General features: G+C 47.0%; 2 protein-coding genes across 2 annotated transcripts; one reads left to right on the top strand and one right to left on the bottom strand.

The window, feature by feature from the left end:
- The first annotated feature begins 592 nt into the window (after window positions 1–592).
- PATE1 (prostate and testis expressed 1) lies at window positions 593–1,571 on the top strand. The gene is made up of 2 exons (XM_059392150.1): window positions 593–716; window positions 1,438–1,571. Exons 1-2 carry the CDS (start codon window positions 593–595, stop codon window positions 1,569–1,571), a joined length of 258 nt encoding a protein of 85 aa, XP_059248133.1.
- Window positions 1,572–7,408: 5,837 nt separating this feature from the next.
- Window positions 7,409–8,664, bottom strand: LOC132019690 (prostate and testis expressed protein 13-like). The gene is made up of 3 exons (XM_059403198.1): window positions 8,595–8,664; window positions 7,934–8,077; window positions 7,409–7,632 (listed from the first exon to the last, which is right to left on the bottom strand). The coding sequence occupies exons 1-3, from the start codon at window positions 8,662–8,664 to the stop codon at window positions 7,409–7,411; spliced, it is 438 nt and encodes a 145-aa protein (XP_059259181.1).
- Between the last annotated feature and the right edge of the window lie 3,829 nt (window positions 8,665–12,493).

Below are 12,493 nucleotides of genomic sequence, written 5' to 3'. Positions count from 1 at the left end.
TACAAAGAAGGGAACAAGGGGGGAATGGGTGTGTTTATCTTTCTCCTGTGGCCTGTGCTCTAGCCCCAAGAAGGTGAAGGGAAATGAAGGAAGATGTGCAGAGATGCCAGGAGGCAGGTGCCAAGGCTTTGGAAGGACAGAAAGAGCCTAGAGTGGCCCCAGGTGAAAAGCATTGTCGGACCCCATGTATTACAAGCATTTCAGGGGCCCTGTACGGGGCTAAATCTGGGACGAAATTGCAGATCGCTTTTGTTTCTCCTTGCCAGTACAGTCCAGGAAATACTTATCAAGGATTCCCATTATTCCAGTGAGTATGAAGAGGACGTGATTATCTCCATCTTGAGTTCGTTCTTTTCCTTGCCCCGCCCCCTTTCTTTCCCCTCCCATTTTTCCCCCAGCCAGACTCCCAAGAGTGTAAACTCCAGTCCCGCTCCTGGTATGGCCTCTCTTAATAGAGGCAAATGCCTGTAATTCCTGGGTCTCTGTGAAAGCCTTCTGGACTCCAAGCCGACTTCAGATCGGAACGGGGAGGTGGGCTTTCTCGTGGCTGCAGGAGATCGCTTCTCACTTCTGTTCCTGGTTTCTCGGTCCAATGACAGACCTCGTTCAGTGTAGGATGTGCCACCTGCAGTTTCCAGGAGAAAGGTGTTCCAGAGGCAGAGGAGTGTGTACTGCTACAGAAGACGAGGGCTGCGTGACTGGGAGAATTTTCAAGAGTAAGTTGGGGGATGGGGGTGTGTGCGAGAAGCTGAACGGGACATAGGTGCCATGGAACAAAGCAGGGACCTTACTTTGCCCCAGGCAGCCCCAGCCCTGGGATGCTTGATCTCTCTACCCCATCACAAGCCATAATGGAAAATAGATGGAGGAGGTCCCTGAGGGGTGGGGATCTGTAGCTATGGAACCAGTAATCTGAGAAGCTTGCAGAAAGCAGGGAGACTGGGTAGGGAGGAGAGGGGAGGCACAATATGGCCAGTGGGGACCAGGCGCTTGTTGGAGAGGGGAGGGCAGCTCCTCAACTGTCCCTGCCTGGACCTCCATGGGGTGGTTTTAAACTGTGAAGATAAAAGGACCAGTGTCAGCAACAGACGCGAGCTAAATGGTCCTCTCGGTTTTCCTACATTTCGTGCTAAGCAAAACCTTGGCATTTATAACTCTGACTTAAACCGGTGTTAAGATTCTCCACTGAGACATCCAGCTTTGGAAATCCCTCCGTCACTGCTGTCATCACCTCCCCACTCCCAAGAACTTTTGCAAATTCTTCTGCCACTGCTTTCCTTCTGGGAAGTCTTCACCTGGAAACATCTTGCAGTTCTGCCTGTTTGGATAACAGAGACTTGAGCTACCCACAAGGCTGTTCTTGTCTGCTGGTACGGTCTGCAAAGAAGTTTCTTTGCAGAAACCTTTTTGCTAACCTGTTTCTCTTTCCTCCCGCAGAAGATGGGACTCTGTGGTTAACCTTCATGGGCTGCCTGGAAAACTGTGCTAATGTGGACAAAATAAAATGGAGTGTCTACTTGGTGACGTTCAGGTGCTGCAGGGTCTCTGACTTATGCAATGAAAACCTGTAGAGGTTGCGTTTCCTCTGGGGGCTCCAACCTCTGGATGACATTATTGTCTAAGCCTCTTCATGAGGATTTCCTGGAAAGCCACTGTTTCGGATCGCAAGCTCATGGTTCTGCCTTTTGTCTGTGTAAGAAAAAGTGCTCTTCTTTTCTAGATTTTCCATCTTGGTCCCTGGTGGTTGTGGTGATGGAGTAGGGGGAAACGAAACACTTTGAGAGCAAGACCAGTGTCTCCAGCAGGTTCTTACAAAACCTAGAGCTTTCACTGTGTACCAAAGCTGCTTCAGAATAAGAAGACAAGAGATGTAAGCGTCTGACTCACGATTTTTAGTTCCAGTCAAGATCTCAGTGTGTTGAGATCAAACCCAGCCTTGGGCCCTGGGTTGAGCGTGGAGCCTGCTTAAGATTTTCTCTCTCCCTTTCCCTCTGCCCAGCCCCCATCACGTGCTCACGCTTTCTCTCCAAAAAAAAAAAAAAAAAAAAAAAAAAAGGATAAGATTGAGAATAGGTCAATTCTTTTCCTGGCTTTTCGCCTTCCTTCTACAGTAGGTTCTTTTCTTCCCTTTTCTTTTTTCTTTTTTTCCTTTTCTTTCTCTTTCTTTCCTTTTCTTTCTTCCTTGTGTTTCTCTCTTTTAGTATTATCCTTCTTACAATACTCCCGCTAAAGCCCATGACCCTGGCCTCTCAGTGAGGGAAGTAGCAAAATGAAAAGAGATAGGTTGGGTCTTCTTGAATTTTGTTCATGAATGCTATTCCCAGAGTGAGGAGAAGGGTAGAGTGTAGAAAGGAGTTTGCATCAGGAATCCAGAAGAAAACAAGCTTTTCTGCCAGGAAGGAGACGGTCTTTGAGGTTGGGGGGTCGGAGAAGAGGAGAGGGCATCTAGAGGGGTCTGGAGGTAGTAACTTGCACCCTGCTTGCCTGGCAACCTCACAGGAAGGCATCAACTCCTAGATATGGAAGAGCTGCAGGATACCGCCAAGGAGATGAGACCAGAAGCAGCCAAACAGATATTCCCATGTGTCTAGCGTGGCATGGAAGAGGCTGGAATTGGTGGGATCTGAGCAAGCCATGTGAGTCTGGTCACTGGATTTCTCAACAGTAACCTCTGTACAGAGCCGTGCCATGAGCAGATTGCACCCCGCCCACCCCCCCGGACTTCACGCACACTCAGGCTTTCTACCCTGTATGGTTCTAGCGCCCTGGGAAAAATAGGAGTGGGAAGGAGCATGCTCACAGATGGAGACTGATTTCTGCCAAACTGGTAGGACGAGCCCTCTTTATTTGATTATGAAATATAAGCTCATTTTCCTATTTTTGTTGAACTGATTATAATTTGTTACTGTCACACACATTTTAATGTTTAGATTCGATCAGGAAGAGTCGCTTCAAGCTCGCTCCTGTCTCCTTTCAATATTCTTCATCCTTCTTGGAACATTTCCTTCTATTTGCCTCAGCCAAATGTTCAGGCTCATTTTATTTTTTTTAAATTTTTAAAAAATATTTTATTTACTTTTATTGGACAGAGAGAGATCACAAGTAGGCAGAGAGGCAGGCAGAAAGAGAGGGGGAAGCAAGCTCCCCGCTGAGCAGAGAGCCAGGCTCATTTTATAATTTCTCTCTAGGAAGCCCTGCTTCTTCTCAGTGGGAACGTTATTGAGATACCAAAATCATGGTGCTAGGTATGCACGTGGCCGCTGGAGTGTCACTGCCCTCAGGGCTTCGCCACGGCGGAAATTGAAGAACACACGTGTGGATGTACACATGCAAGTGTGTGCATGCATGAACGGCCCTCTTCCCCAGACATGAGCACTTCCATCTAGAATTTATGCTAGTTTTTCTTTTTTCTCTTCCCGTATCTATAAATCCTTTCTACAATACTGAGAAACTGGGCTCTTATTATCCTCAATACATTTCTTGTTTTGTTATTCCCCTCTGTACAAGACTGAACTCCCATTGCTACCACCCGCCTTGGACTCCAGCATCCCCCCTCCCCCACAGATACTCCAGTGTCACCCCCACATGCAGATCCCCTTCTGGCAACTTTCAGGGGCCATATCCTTTTTTGGGTCACCATGTACCCCACTTACATCTCAGCATTCCTTACCAGCCTGCCACAGCTGTCCGCCACACAAGTTGCCTTCCTCACGCAGCTTGGACTCCAATGACCAACACTAGACCAAGTGAAACTTGCTCAGTCCACTCAGTCACCAACCGCCCATGTTCGCCCCCATCTACCACCACACCACTCTGCAGGGACACTCTCCTCGCCAGAGCAAACTCTGACAACCTGCACCACAGCACGCGGATGTCGTCCTCACCCATTTGGGCTTCCAACAGCCCATGTTGCGCCTCTAGCCAGTAGCCTCCATCATGTGTGGTCTATCTTGCTCAGTCCATCTAAAAAGCCACCTAAAATGGCTTTTAGACTGAAATCTTAAAGAAAGAAGCTGAACATTAAAAAAAAGAAAATCTTTTTCTGGGGCACTTGGGTGGCTCAGTCAGTTAAGTGTGGGACTCTTGGTTCCAGCTCAGGTCATGATCTCAGCGGGGAGTGCGCTGGAGAGCTTCTCCCTCTTCCTCTTCCTCCACTCGTGTGTGTGCACACGTGAGAACTCTCCCTCTCTCTCTCTCTCAAATAAATAAATCTTTAAGAAGTGTTTTCTATGCTGCTTTTTCATAGTTTCTATCACTTCCCTTATTTCTTTTAGTTCACTTTGAAATCTCACATTGAGTTTCTATCAATTTTGCAGCCATCTTTTTCCGGCACCCTTCTGTTTTCTGTAAGTATGGTGTTCAGTGCATTTGTCTCGTAACATTATTAGGGGTTTATGTGCAGTTCTTTTATGCCATACATGTTTAAATGTCATACACACATGTGTTTTTCCAGGAAGATCCCTATGTTGGGGCTGGCAGGACAGAGTGCGGGGGGTTGTTTCCTAGCTCCATCTCTTGAAAGCAGTAAAAGGGAAGTACTTAAAATTTTTCATCTCTCCAGAGCAACCTCTATAGTGATTTCCAAGTGTTGCTACCTGCTATCTCCTCTCTCATCAACATTCAAACTTTGTCTTAAAACCTTCGCCTGGATTCCCGGCTTAATTTCGCTTCTAATGACTGTTCCTTTCTTCCTTGGAATGGAACGCTGTGTTTGTGGGAGGAATTACAGTGGTGTATTTTCTACATGTCTGAGATCTTTGAGGGCTGAGGCCACCCGAGCAGATCTTGCTAGCAGATGGAACTTTGCTTTTGCTGTCCTAGCTATTCTGCCTTACTGATGACAGGATTTGTAGAGGTTCATAAACCGCACTGCTGTCTCCCACTTGTCCCAACTGAAAGACCACAGTCCTACCTTGATGGTCCTAAGCAAAGATTTAAAATCAGCCCACGAAGTTTGAGGCAGGTGCTCTCAACCTCCAGACTCACAGCCTTTTCCCAGTCATGGGAAAAGAACATGTGTTCTTCCAGAGGCTACTTCCTCTGCCTGAGGGCCAGTATCAGTCTGTGACAGAGCTATAACTACCCAAAGTGCCGAAAGGGAACAATAATGTTTATGTTTCCAATTTTTTTTTGTCGCTGTGAGCAGCACCTCCAGAATAAATCAGGCCATCCGTACGTCTGTGTTGAATACTTACAGGGCACATTTTCAAATATTCAAGTCTTCTTAGAGCTCCATCCATCTTAGAGCTCCATCATGTGCTAAACATGAGATCAAACAGTGAGCCCCGGATCCTATAATATGTCCATGTAGAGTATATCGTATCTCTGTATGACGTTCCGGGGCTGGCCTCCTGGTATTTCAGTCCAATCATGACTGGTGCAAAATTTGTGAGCAGAACAGAAGTTCTGTGGTGTGGTTTTCTGAGAGCTTGTCAATCATGAGCACATTTCTATTGGGTTTCTAGGTTTATACACACATCTCTATGAAAGAAACCCTGTTTTCCTATGATGAATAGTCCTCCAGATTTCTAGTTCCATACAATTGGTTGTCTTCCTTTGATCAATTTTTCCTGTCTCAGTCTGTCTCCGAGTAAGGAATCCAAGGAATCTTTGGCCAGAAAGAGTGTTCTGGACTGTAATCTGGAACTAGGGTCCATGTTCAGAGTCTGTCTTTCCTCATGGCTTCTTCCATGTCCTATCTCCCCTCCCCCCCACAACCACCACCACCAAATGCAAAGAACAGAGATGTACTCCACTTGGGCAAGGAAATTAGGACGTGATGGGGCATTGTAAATAGGGCAATAGGGGAGTCAGAATCTCCTGGAAATCCAAGATGGGAAACGTAATAGGATGGGCTCTGAAAGATTGGACCTGGAGGGCCAGTCTGGGTATGATGAAGCGCTGGGGGCTTTGCCACAGTGTTTTATGAAGCTTCGCTTCACTTCACTCATTGTGCTACTGAGTCTCTAGCTGCCTGTATAGTCTTCCTACTACTGGTTGCCTTCTCCACCATCTCTATTGTTTCCCCTCTCTAATGTGAAGTTTCCAATTTTGACTGGTTTGGGACTATTCTAGGCACTAACCATACATCACAGTAATTCCCCCGTGAATCCCTTCATTGTTGGAAACTACTGCCAGCATCTCCATCTATCCATATCAACGAATTAACCAGCCCTGAATGGATGTGTCGACCATATTTTCTACTTCTCAAGATGCTAAAGTGTAATACGCCTGCTAATGTGACACAATTTGAGACAAGTCCCAGTATACATATATTGCAAATATTTCAAAATTAATTTGTATTTTAAAATGTGTTATTATGTCTATGCAAATACAATGTGGTAGAAAACAATAAGCATTTATAAACCTGGATCCAGAGGGGAATTACTAAACCTGGGATAATATTATATTTGTATACATAATTATTCAGCTAAAAAATAAATATAATAGTTTCTGTAGATTCTAACACATAGGAAGGCAAATGGGACAAAAGAAAAGTTTAACCTAAAGTGAGTGAACAATAATTTAGGGATTCATTTTTGTCATTTCAGAGCTTATTATTTTGGTTAGAACACTAGAATGAAGTCTGAAACTTTTATCTCTCCTTGACACAATCTGTTGCAGGGTTGTGCCAATAAATACTCAGCTTTTTACCAATGAGTTCATTGGGTGGAAGGTAAAATTTAAATATTTTTCGGGACTGGGTGGTACAGTATTCCTCACATGCCAGGAGACAGAGTAGTTGGCCAACAATGAGGCCAAGTACCTACCCTGATGGACTTGGCTTTGGCCTTGAAAGCAAGAGAAGATCATTGGAAACATGGTAGCTTAGGGCTATGTGTTAGATGTAACTGTGGCTGGTACAGTTTCCCCAAATGGTGGCATACACAAAGACTCTCTTGTCTAGTTCACCGACTATTCTTTTTGTGGAAGTTTGAATTCCTCACTTCACATTTACTTTCTCAAGCCTTTGTTTAATAGAAGCCCTTCCTGCCCTCCAGTAAATGCCTCTTCTATATTCCTCCCCAATTTTTCTTCTATAATATCTTGTGATTTCTTTTTCCTATTTCTATCCAGTCTACTTTCTTTTGATCTTTACTCAGAAGCTATAACAGAAAAATACTCTGTTCCCTTTGCCAGAGATTTCCCCCCAGTTTTAGCATCAGAACTTGAGGACAGTTACAGATCGCCAAGCAGTATCAAGTGGTAAAGACAGGGGAACCCAAGAAGAAGGCAGAGATTGGGGGTTCCCATTTTCCTCTTAATGGAAGCACTGACACAGGAAATATGGAGCTCCCATGGGTAGATCTATTAGAACAGATTGGAGAGTAGGGTCTGGATTTTGAAATAATATACAATGATGTTGCCATTGTGTAAGGGAAGAGCAAAGATTACTGGCAGAGATAGTTTAAGTTCTTCTACCCTGTAAGTTTTCTTGTTGGATGTCATCATGCATAGTGTAATCTGCATCTTCTCCATACGGCACCGACCTTTCTAAATTATCCTTTCCAGTATTACACATGGATCTATCATTGCAGCAATGTGTTTCTTTCAGTAAGTCATGGTATACTTGGGTCACTCCCTCTTGACAAATTTTACAAGACAGTTTTGTAAGATGAAACAGGTATCTCCCTAAAGAGAGAAAAAAAGAAGATGTGATCACCTTGCTTATTCACACCATCTTCTTGGTAATAACGTCTCTCCAGAACCTCATTGGTTTTCTGTGGATAGGAATGAGCCCCAAAGCTGTGCCTGCATCTCATCTAGGCTTCTCTGGACAGGATCAGGCAAGAGACATCTGCCTTCCACATCAACTCTATCCCCAGTTGGTGTATGGAAATCCCCCTTTCCCCAGTATCTCCCATGGTCCTGGACTCCAGGGAAGGCGGGCACCACTGATGATGTTTTGTGTCTCCCTTTAACCCCAGCTTACCTGTAATTCGATTCGAATAGTAATAGTGCTCTGTGGTACAACTCCTGTTGTACGGCAGGAACAAATTAAACTTCCAGCAGCGTTTCATTTTACTACGGCATTTGAATCCATCAAAGAAATCACATTCATGGCAAAATCGAATCCCTAAAGAAACAGAGGAAAGACTGAAAGCAGGGCACTAGGAAAAGGAATTAGCCTTCAGAAGCCTACTCCGCTATCAACATTTATACCAGTGAGGTGTAGACCTCACAAGAAGGAAGCTGACAACCTTCCCAGCTCCTGCCTGGGGTCCTCACTCCCTTGAGTGGTGACAGCTATGACCCCAGGGATTCAAGCCTCCTCCCCACTTCATGCAAGGCTGGGGAAGAAAAAAGACACTAGATCAATGAGTGAGGAGAGTGGAGTATTTCAGAAAGAGTAGAGAGACAATGTTGAAAAAATCAGGAGTATCCCCTCTCATTGTGGCATTATTTATCCAAAAACTGCAAACCAACTGCGCCATACATTTCGAATCTGGGCCATAGTCCTCTGTGAAAAGAAGAAGAAAAATTCTCCTTGAGCCATTGTACAGCAGCCCAAAAAGTCAAGGTTAGAAACCACCTCCCTTTTCTCCCCACATAGGCTCTCGCCACCCATCCCTGCCTCCCTCACCAGGCTTTACCTTCATCGTGGTCCATGAAGACCACTGTAAATGTGCCCAGCAGAAGCAGGTGCAACAGTCTGGGGCCCATTCCTGAGTTGGTCCCAGTGGGAGGCTCCAGCTCTATTTATTCCCATCACTTGCCCTCAGGCATTCCACTAGATCACAGAATCATAAATTTTAGATCAAGTCACCTGAGTCCTCTCTACAATGTTCCCAGGAGAGGGTACATCCTGTCTGCGTTTGCAGACCTCTAGATACTCAGAACTCAGCCATCCAGACACCCCCTTTCATTTTATTAGATCCAGCATGAGGTACTCATTAATGCTGGTGGAGAATCTCTCTCGCTAGTACCTCTTCACTTCCCCTGTAGTTCGGGATGTTGGCCTGCAAAGAGCATGACTAACCCCATGTCCGCAAGACAGCCTTTCCCATAGGACAGAGCTGGGATCACTGAGCATCTGTGATGGAGCTGCTCAGGCCCTTTCAGGTAGAAGCATCCTGGACAGTGGCCTCAGGGTGACCTCCAGCAGTACCACCCCCCCACCCCCTGCCAAAGTGGTTCATCAGGACCAGAGCCTGGGACTCCAGATGTGGTCCACCTGCCCAGCGTAGCACGCCTCTGAGAGACGGATGGGGTAGTTCAAGAAGCAGTGAAGAGGTTTAGATCTGTGTCCCTTGAGTTTTATTCATTAATTTGTCCAAAGGAGACAAAGACCAGAAATGATTACAGTGGGAGAGACTTACACGGAGGGTGACGGGGAGAGAGGAAGACATATTTGGATGGGTCACTAGAAATGGAGTGTGAGGGAAGGAAAGGAGCAGGGAGTCCTGGAAAGGAGTTTTCCCGTCAGTTCTGTCTTTGCCTCCCTTCCTGCAGATCGCACCCACAGGTGTCCCTCCCTCTTTCATCCACGAAGTGTCAGTTGATTAGTGAGTCTCGCCAGTGCACTCCCGGCAAACACGAACTATCTGGATGTATGTGCAAAGCTCCCTGACCGCACTCGCCCTGCCCCTTTCCTGTTTGCTCCCACGTGTTTGGCCCGGTTTGTCATTTGATGGCTTTTCCTTATTTATGTTTCTTGTCTCTTCCCCTCTCAAGGACGAAAGTGCCATGAATGCAAGACTTTCCTGTGCCGTGTCCACTGCACTCTCCTCAGCACCTAGAAGGATGCCATGCACCCCTCAGATAATCAAACTAGCTGATGAAAACACGAGTGCACTGTTGTCAGGAGTTAACCTGAGAGGCACAAAGGAACGGTCCCGCCATACGGACAGCCCCTACTTCCCAGATCGCAGGATGACAGTCCTGTCTACCTTGCGATTGGTGGTCACCACAAAAAAGGGAGGCATGGGTAATGGCAGCTTCCCGTCTTGGGGGAAGAGTGAGTGTGGGCCCCATTTATCTTTTTTTTTTTTTTAAAGATTTTATTTATTTATTTGACAGAGAGAGATCACAGTAGGAGAGAGGACGGGAAGAGATCACAGAGAGAGAGGAAGGGAAGCAGGCCCCCTGCTGAGCAGAAAGCCCGATGCGGGACTCGATCCCAGGACCCTGAGATCACGACCTGAGCCGAAGGCAGCGGCTTAACCCACTGAGCCACCCAGGTGCCCCGGGCCCCATTTATCTTGAGCGGGCTCATTCCCAGAAGGAGACGCAGGCTACCCCAAGTGTGATCCGCACTATAATCTTCCCTCCACATCTGGGATGGAAGGCGAAGTGTGCTACCTACCGGCCATGGGATCTTCAACAAGTTTCTCCCTTCTCTGTGCCTCTGGGACCTCACAGGTGGAAACAAGGATTGCCAGAGCTACATCAGACGGAGGCGTTGGGACTTAAGAAATTCACATGTGGAGCGGTGCCTGAGGGCTCAGTCGGTTAGGTGTCTGCCTTCAGCTCAGCTCATAGTTTCGTGGTCCTGGGACTGAGCCCTGAGTAGGGCTCCTTGCTTGCCAAGGGAGTCTGCTTGTCCCTCTCCCTCTGGCCCTCCCCACCAACACATGCTCTCTCTTATAAAGAAATAAAATCTAAAAAAGAAATAAAAATTCATGTATGGATAATGGTCAGGAAGATGCTACTTGGTGTCAGACCTTCTTCAGGCATGTTATGTACTTGATTTCTTTGGATTTTCTGAACAAGCACGTAGGTTAGAAAGAATGGACCTCATCTTACAGTTGAAGCCTAAGGGCACATGGAGGGGGAAGTATTTTTCCCCTGGGAACAAGTTGCCTACCTGTTGTACTGGGTGGGCCATTTCCTTTCCATTTTACCATGATGTTTCCTTCTTTTTACAATCTGGAGAAGGCTTCCCAGGGCTGGAGATGACTGTGGGGAGAGACAAAGGGAGAACAGGTAAGAAAAAGTCTTTCTCTATTAAAAAAATAAAATAAAATAAGAATTTCTCTCTGCCTGGCAGAGAAAACTTTCACAAATGAACTCCCACTAAAACTAGGGTGTCCCACAAGCCTGGTTGGGATCTAAGACTTAGGAGCCACTGTCCAGGTAATTCCCACAGGGACCACATTCGTGAGTCTTGCATTTGGACCATGTGAGACACAGGCACCAATCCATGGACAGAAGTTCAGAGGGTCTGAGTTGGGAGACCAAGCTTCTGCTTGGAAGCAAAGGACCCCGTGCTCTGGCTGGAAGGATGCTCCTGCACCAGGATCTGGGCAACCAGGGATTAAAATCGGCACTGATTTCCAAACTTTGTGCAATGTATCTCTCTCCTGTGTTCATCAGGCAACTTTGAACAACATTCTACGTGGAAGAAATGGAACAGAAATTGTGGAAATACGCCAAATTCCTAAGAAGTACCTTAAACTCCCTTTGTGCTTCCAAATCTGAGGAAACTGTGGACAGGTGCCATACCTCCATGCAAGAATTCTTCTGTGCATATACCACAGGTAAGCGTACATAACAACTGTCATGGTTGACGCGGTATGTGCGAGTCTCTGATTTGCTATTGTGGGAAGGGCACCTTTGTCATTGAACCTGTCTTCCCCTCCTAGAATGCGAGGCCCAGAGATGCCGGGAGATTTGGGAGCTGGTCTCCTGGTCAATCCCTTTTAAAAGGTGAACACCCGAGTCTGCCTTCCAGACTGCTCCAGAAGCTTTGGCTGCTGCTTAGCCCTTCAACCCCTCACCTGAGGATCTCAGTGTGGACCCCAGACTGACCTTGGACACCTGCGGCCACCTGTCCCTCCCACAGATAGAGATGATGTACCCTATAGCCCGTCTTTTCCTCCCTGCTCCGTGTCTGAACCCCTGTAAGCAGGTTCCCAGCCCTCCCCCATCTCGAGGCTGAGAGTCTGCACCTTCTCCCCTTCTCCCCTCCTCTCCTGGCTCCTATTCAAAGCCTTTCCACTCTGCTGCCCCTTCCTCCATGGGAGGTTGTAGGACATGCTGTCCTGCTCCTGCCCTGCCCAGAGGCTCACCCTGGACCCATGCCCTATGTCTACAGATGCAGGAGAAGGTAATGGGCTGGAGGCCACATTCATCCTTTGTAGTCAGTCCCAGGGTGGGTTCCCCTTGTCCCTGTAGGAGGACCATGAAAGGGCAGGGGATGCAGGGAAAAGAAAATAGGAACAGAAGCCCTCTCTCCCCAACCCCCCAACACAAAGAATGTTCCCTGCATTCCACAATAACCTCTTCACTAGTTCTGCCAACCTCCAACAAGCACTTCTCCTAGCCCTGCTCAGTAGGGAGCCTACCCAAGAGTGGGATCATCTGGTCCCAGGGGAGTCTGGGAGAAGAGACTTGCTGTCTTACAGGGCTCCCGTCAAGCTCCCACTCAGGCAGGAAGAAGGAAGTGTGAGATGGATATCCAGTCCCATTTCTTCTCCATGACTATTTCTTCTGCATGTGACAGCTACCTGCCTCACTCGCAGGTCTTCTGGGGACATGGGGTCTGGCTGAC

This window comes from Mustela nigripes, chromosome 1 (genome assembly GCF_022355385.1).
Source record: "Mustela nigripes isolate SB6536 chromosome 1, MUSNIG.SB6536, whole genome shotgun sequence".
Lineage (NCBI taxonomy): Eukaryota > Metazoa > Chordata > Mammalia > Carnivora > Mustelidae > Mustela > Mustela nigripes.
Note: the sequence above shows the minus strand (reverse complement) of the source record. Positions and strands in the feature narration are given on the sequence as shown.

Excerpts from the sequence above, each read along its gene's own strand:
- PATE1 (XM_059392150.1), top strand. The coding sequence starts at position 593 with ATGACAGACCTCGTTCAGTGTAGGATGTGCCACCTGCAGTTTCCAGGA. Across the intron at positions 717-1,437 it reads GACTGGGAGAATTTTCAAGA|AAGATGGGACTCTGTGGTTA; the intron begins GTAAGTTGGGGG and ends TTCCTCCCGCAG.
- LOC132019690 (XM_059403198.1), bottom strand. The coding sequence starts at position 8,664 with ATGGGCCCCAGACTGTTGCACCTGCTTCTGCTGGGCACATTTACAGTG. Across the intron at positions 8,078-8,594 it reads CTTCATGGACCACGATGAAG|GGATTCGATTTTGCCATGAA; the intron begins GTAAAGCCTGGT and ends CTGTTTCTTTAG. Across the intron at positions 7,633-7,933 it reads CTATTCGAATCGAATTACAG|GGAGATACCTGTTTCATCTT; the intron begins GTAAGCTGGGGT and ends TTCTCTCTTTAG.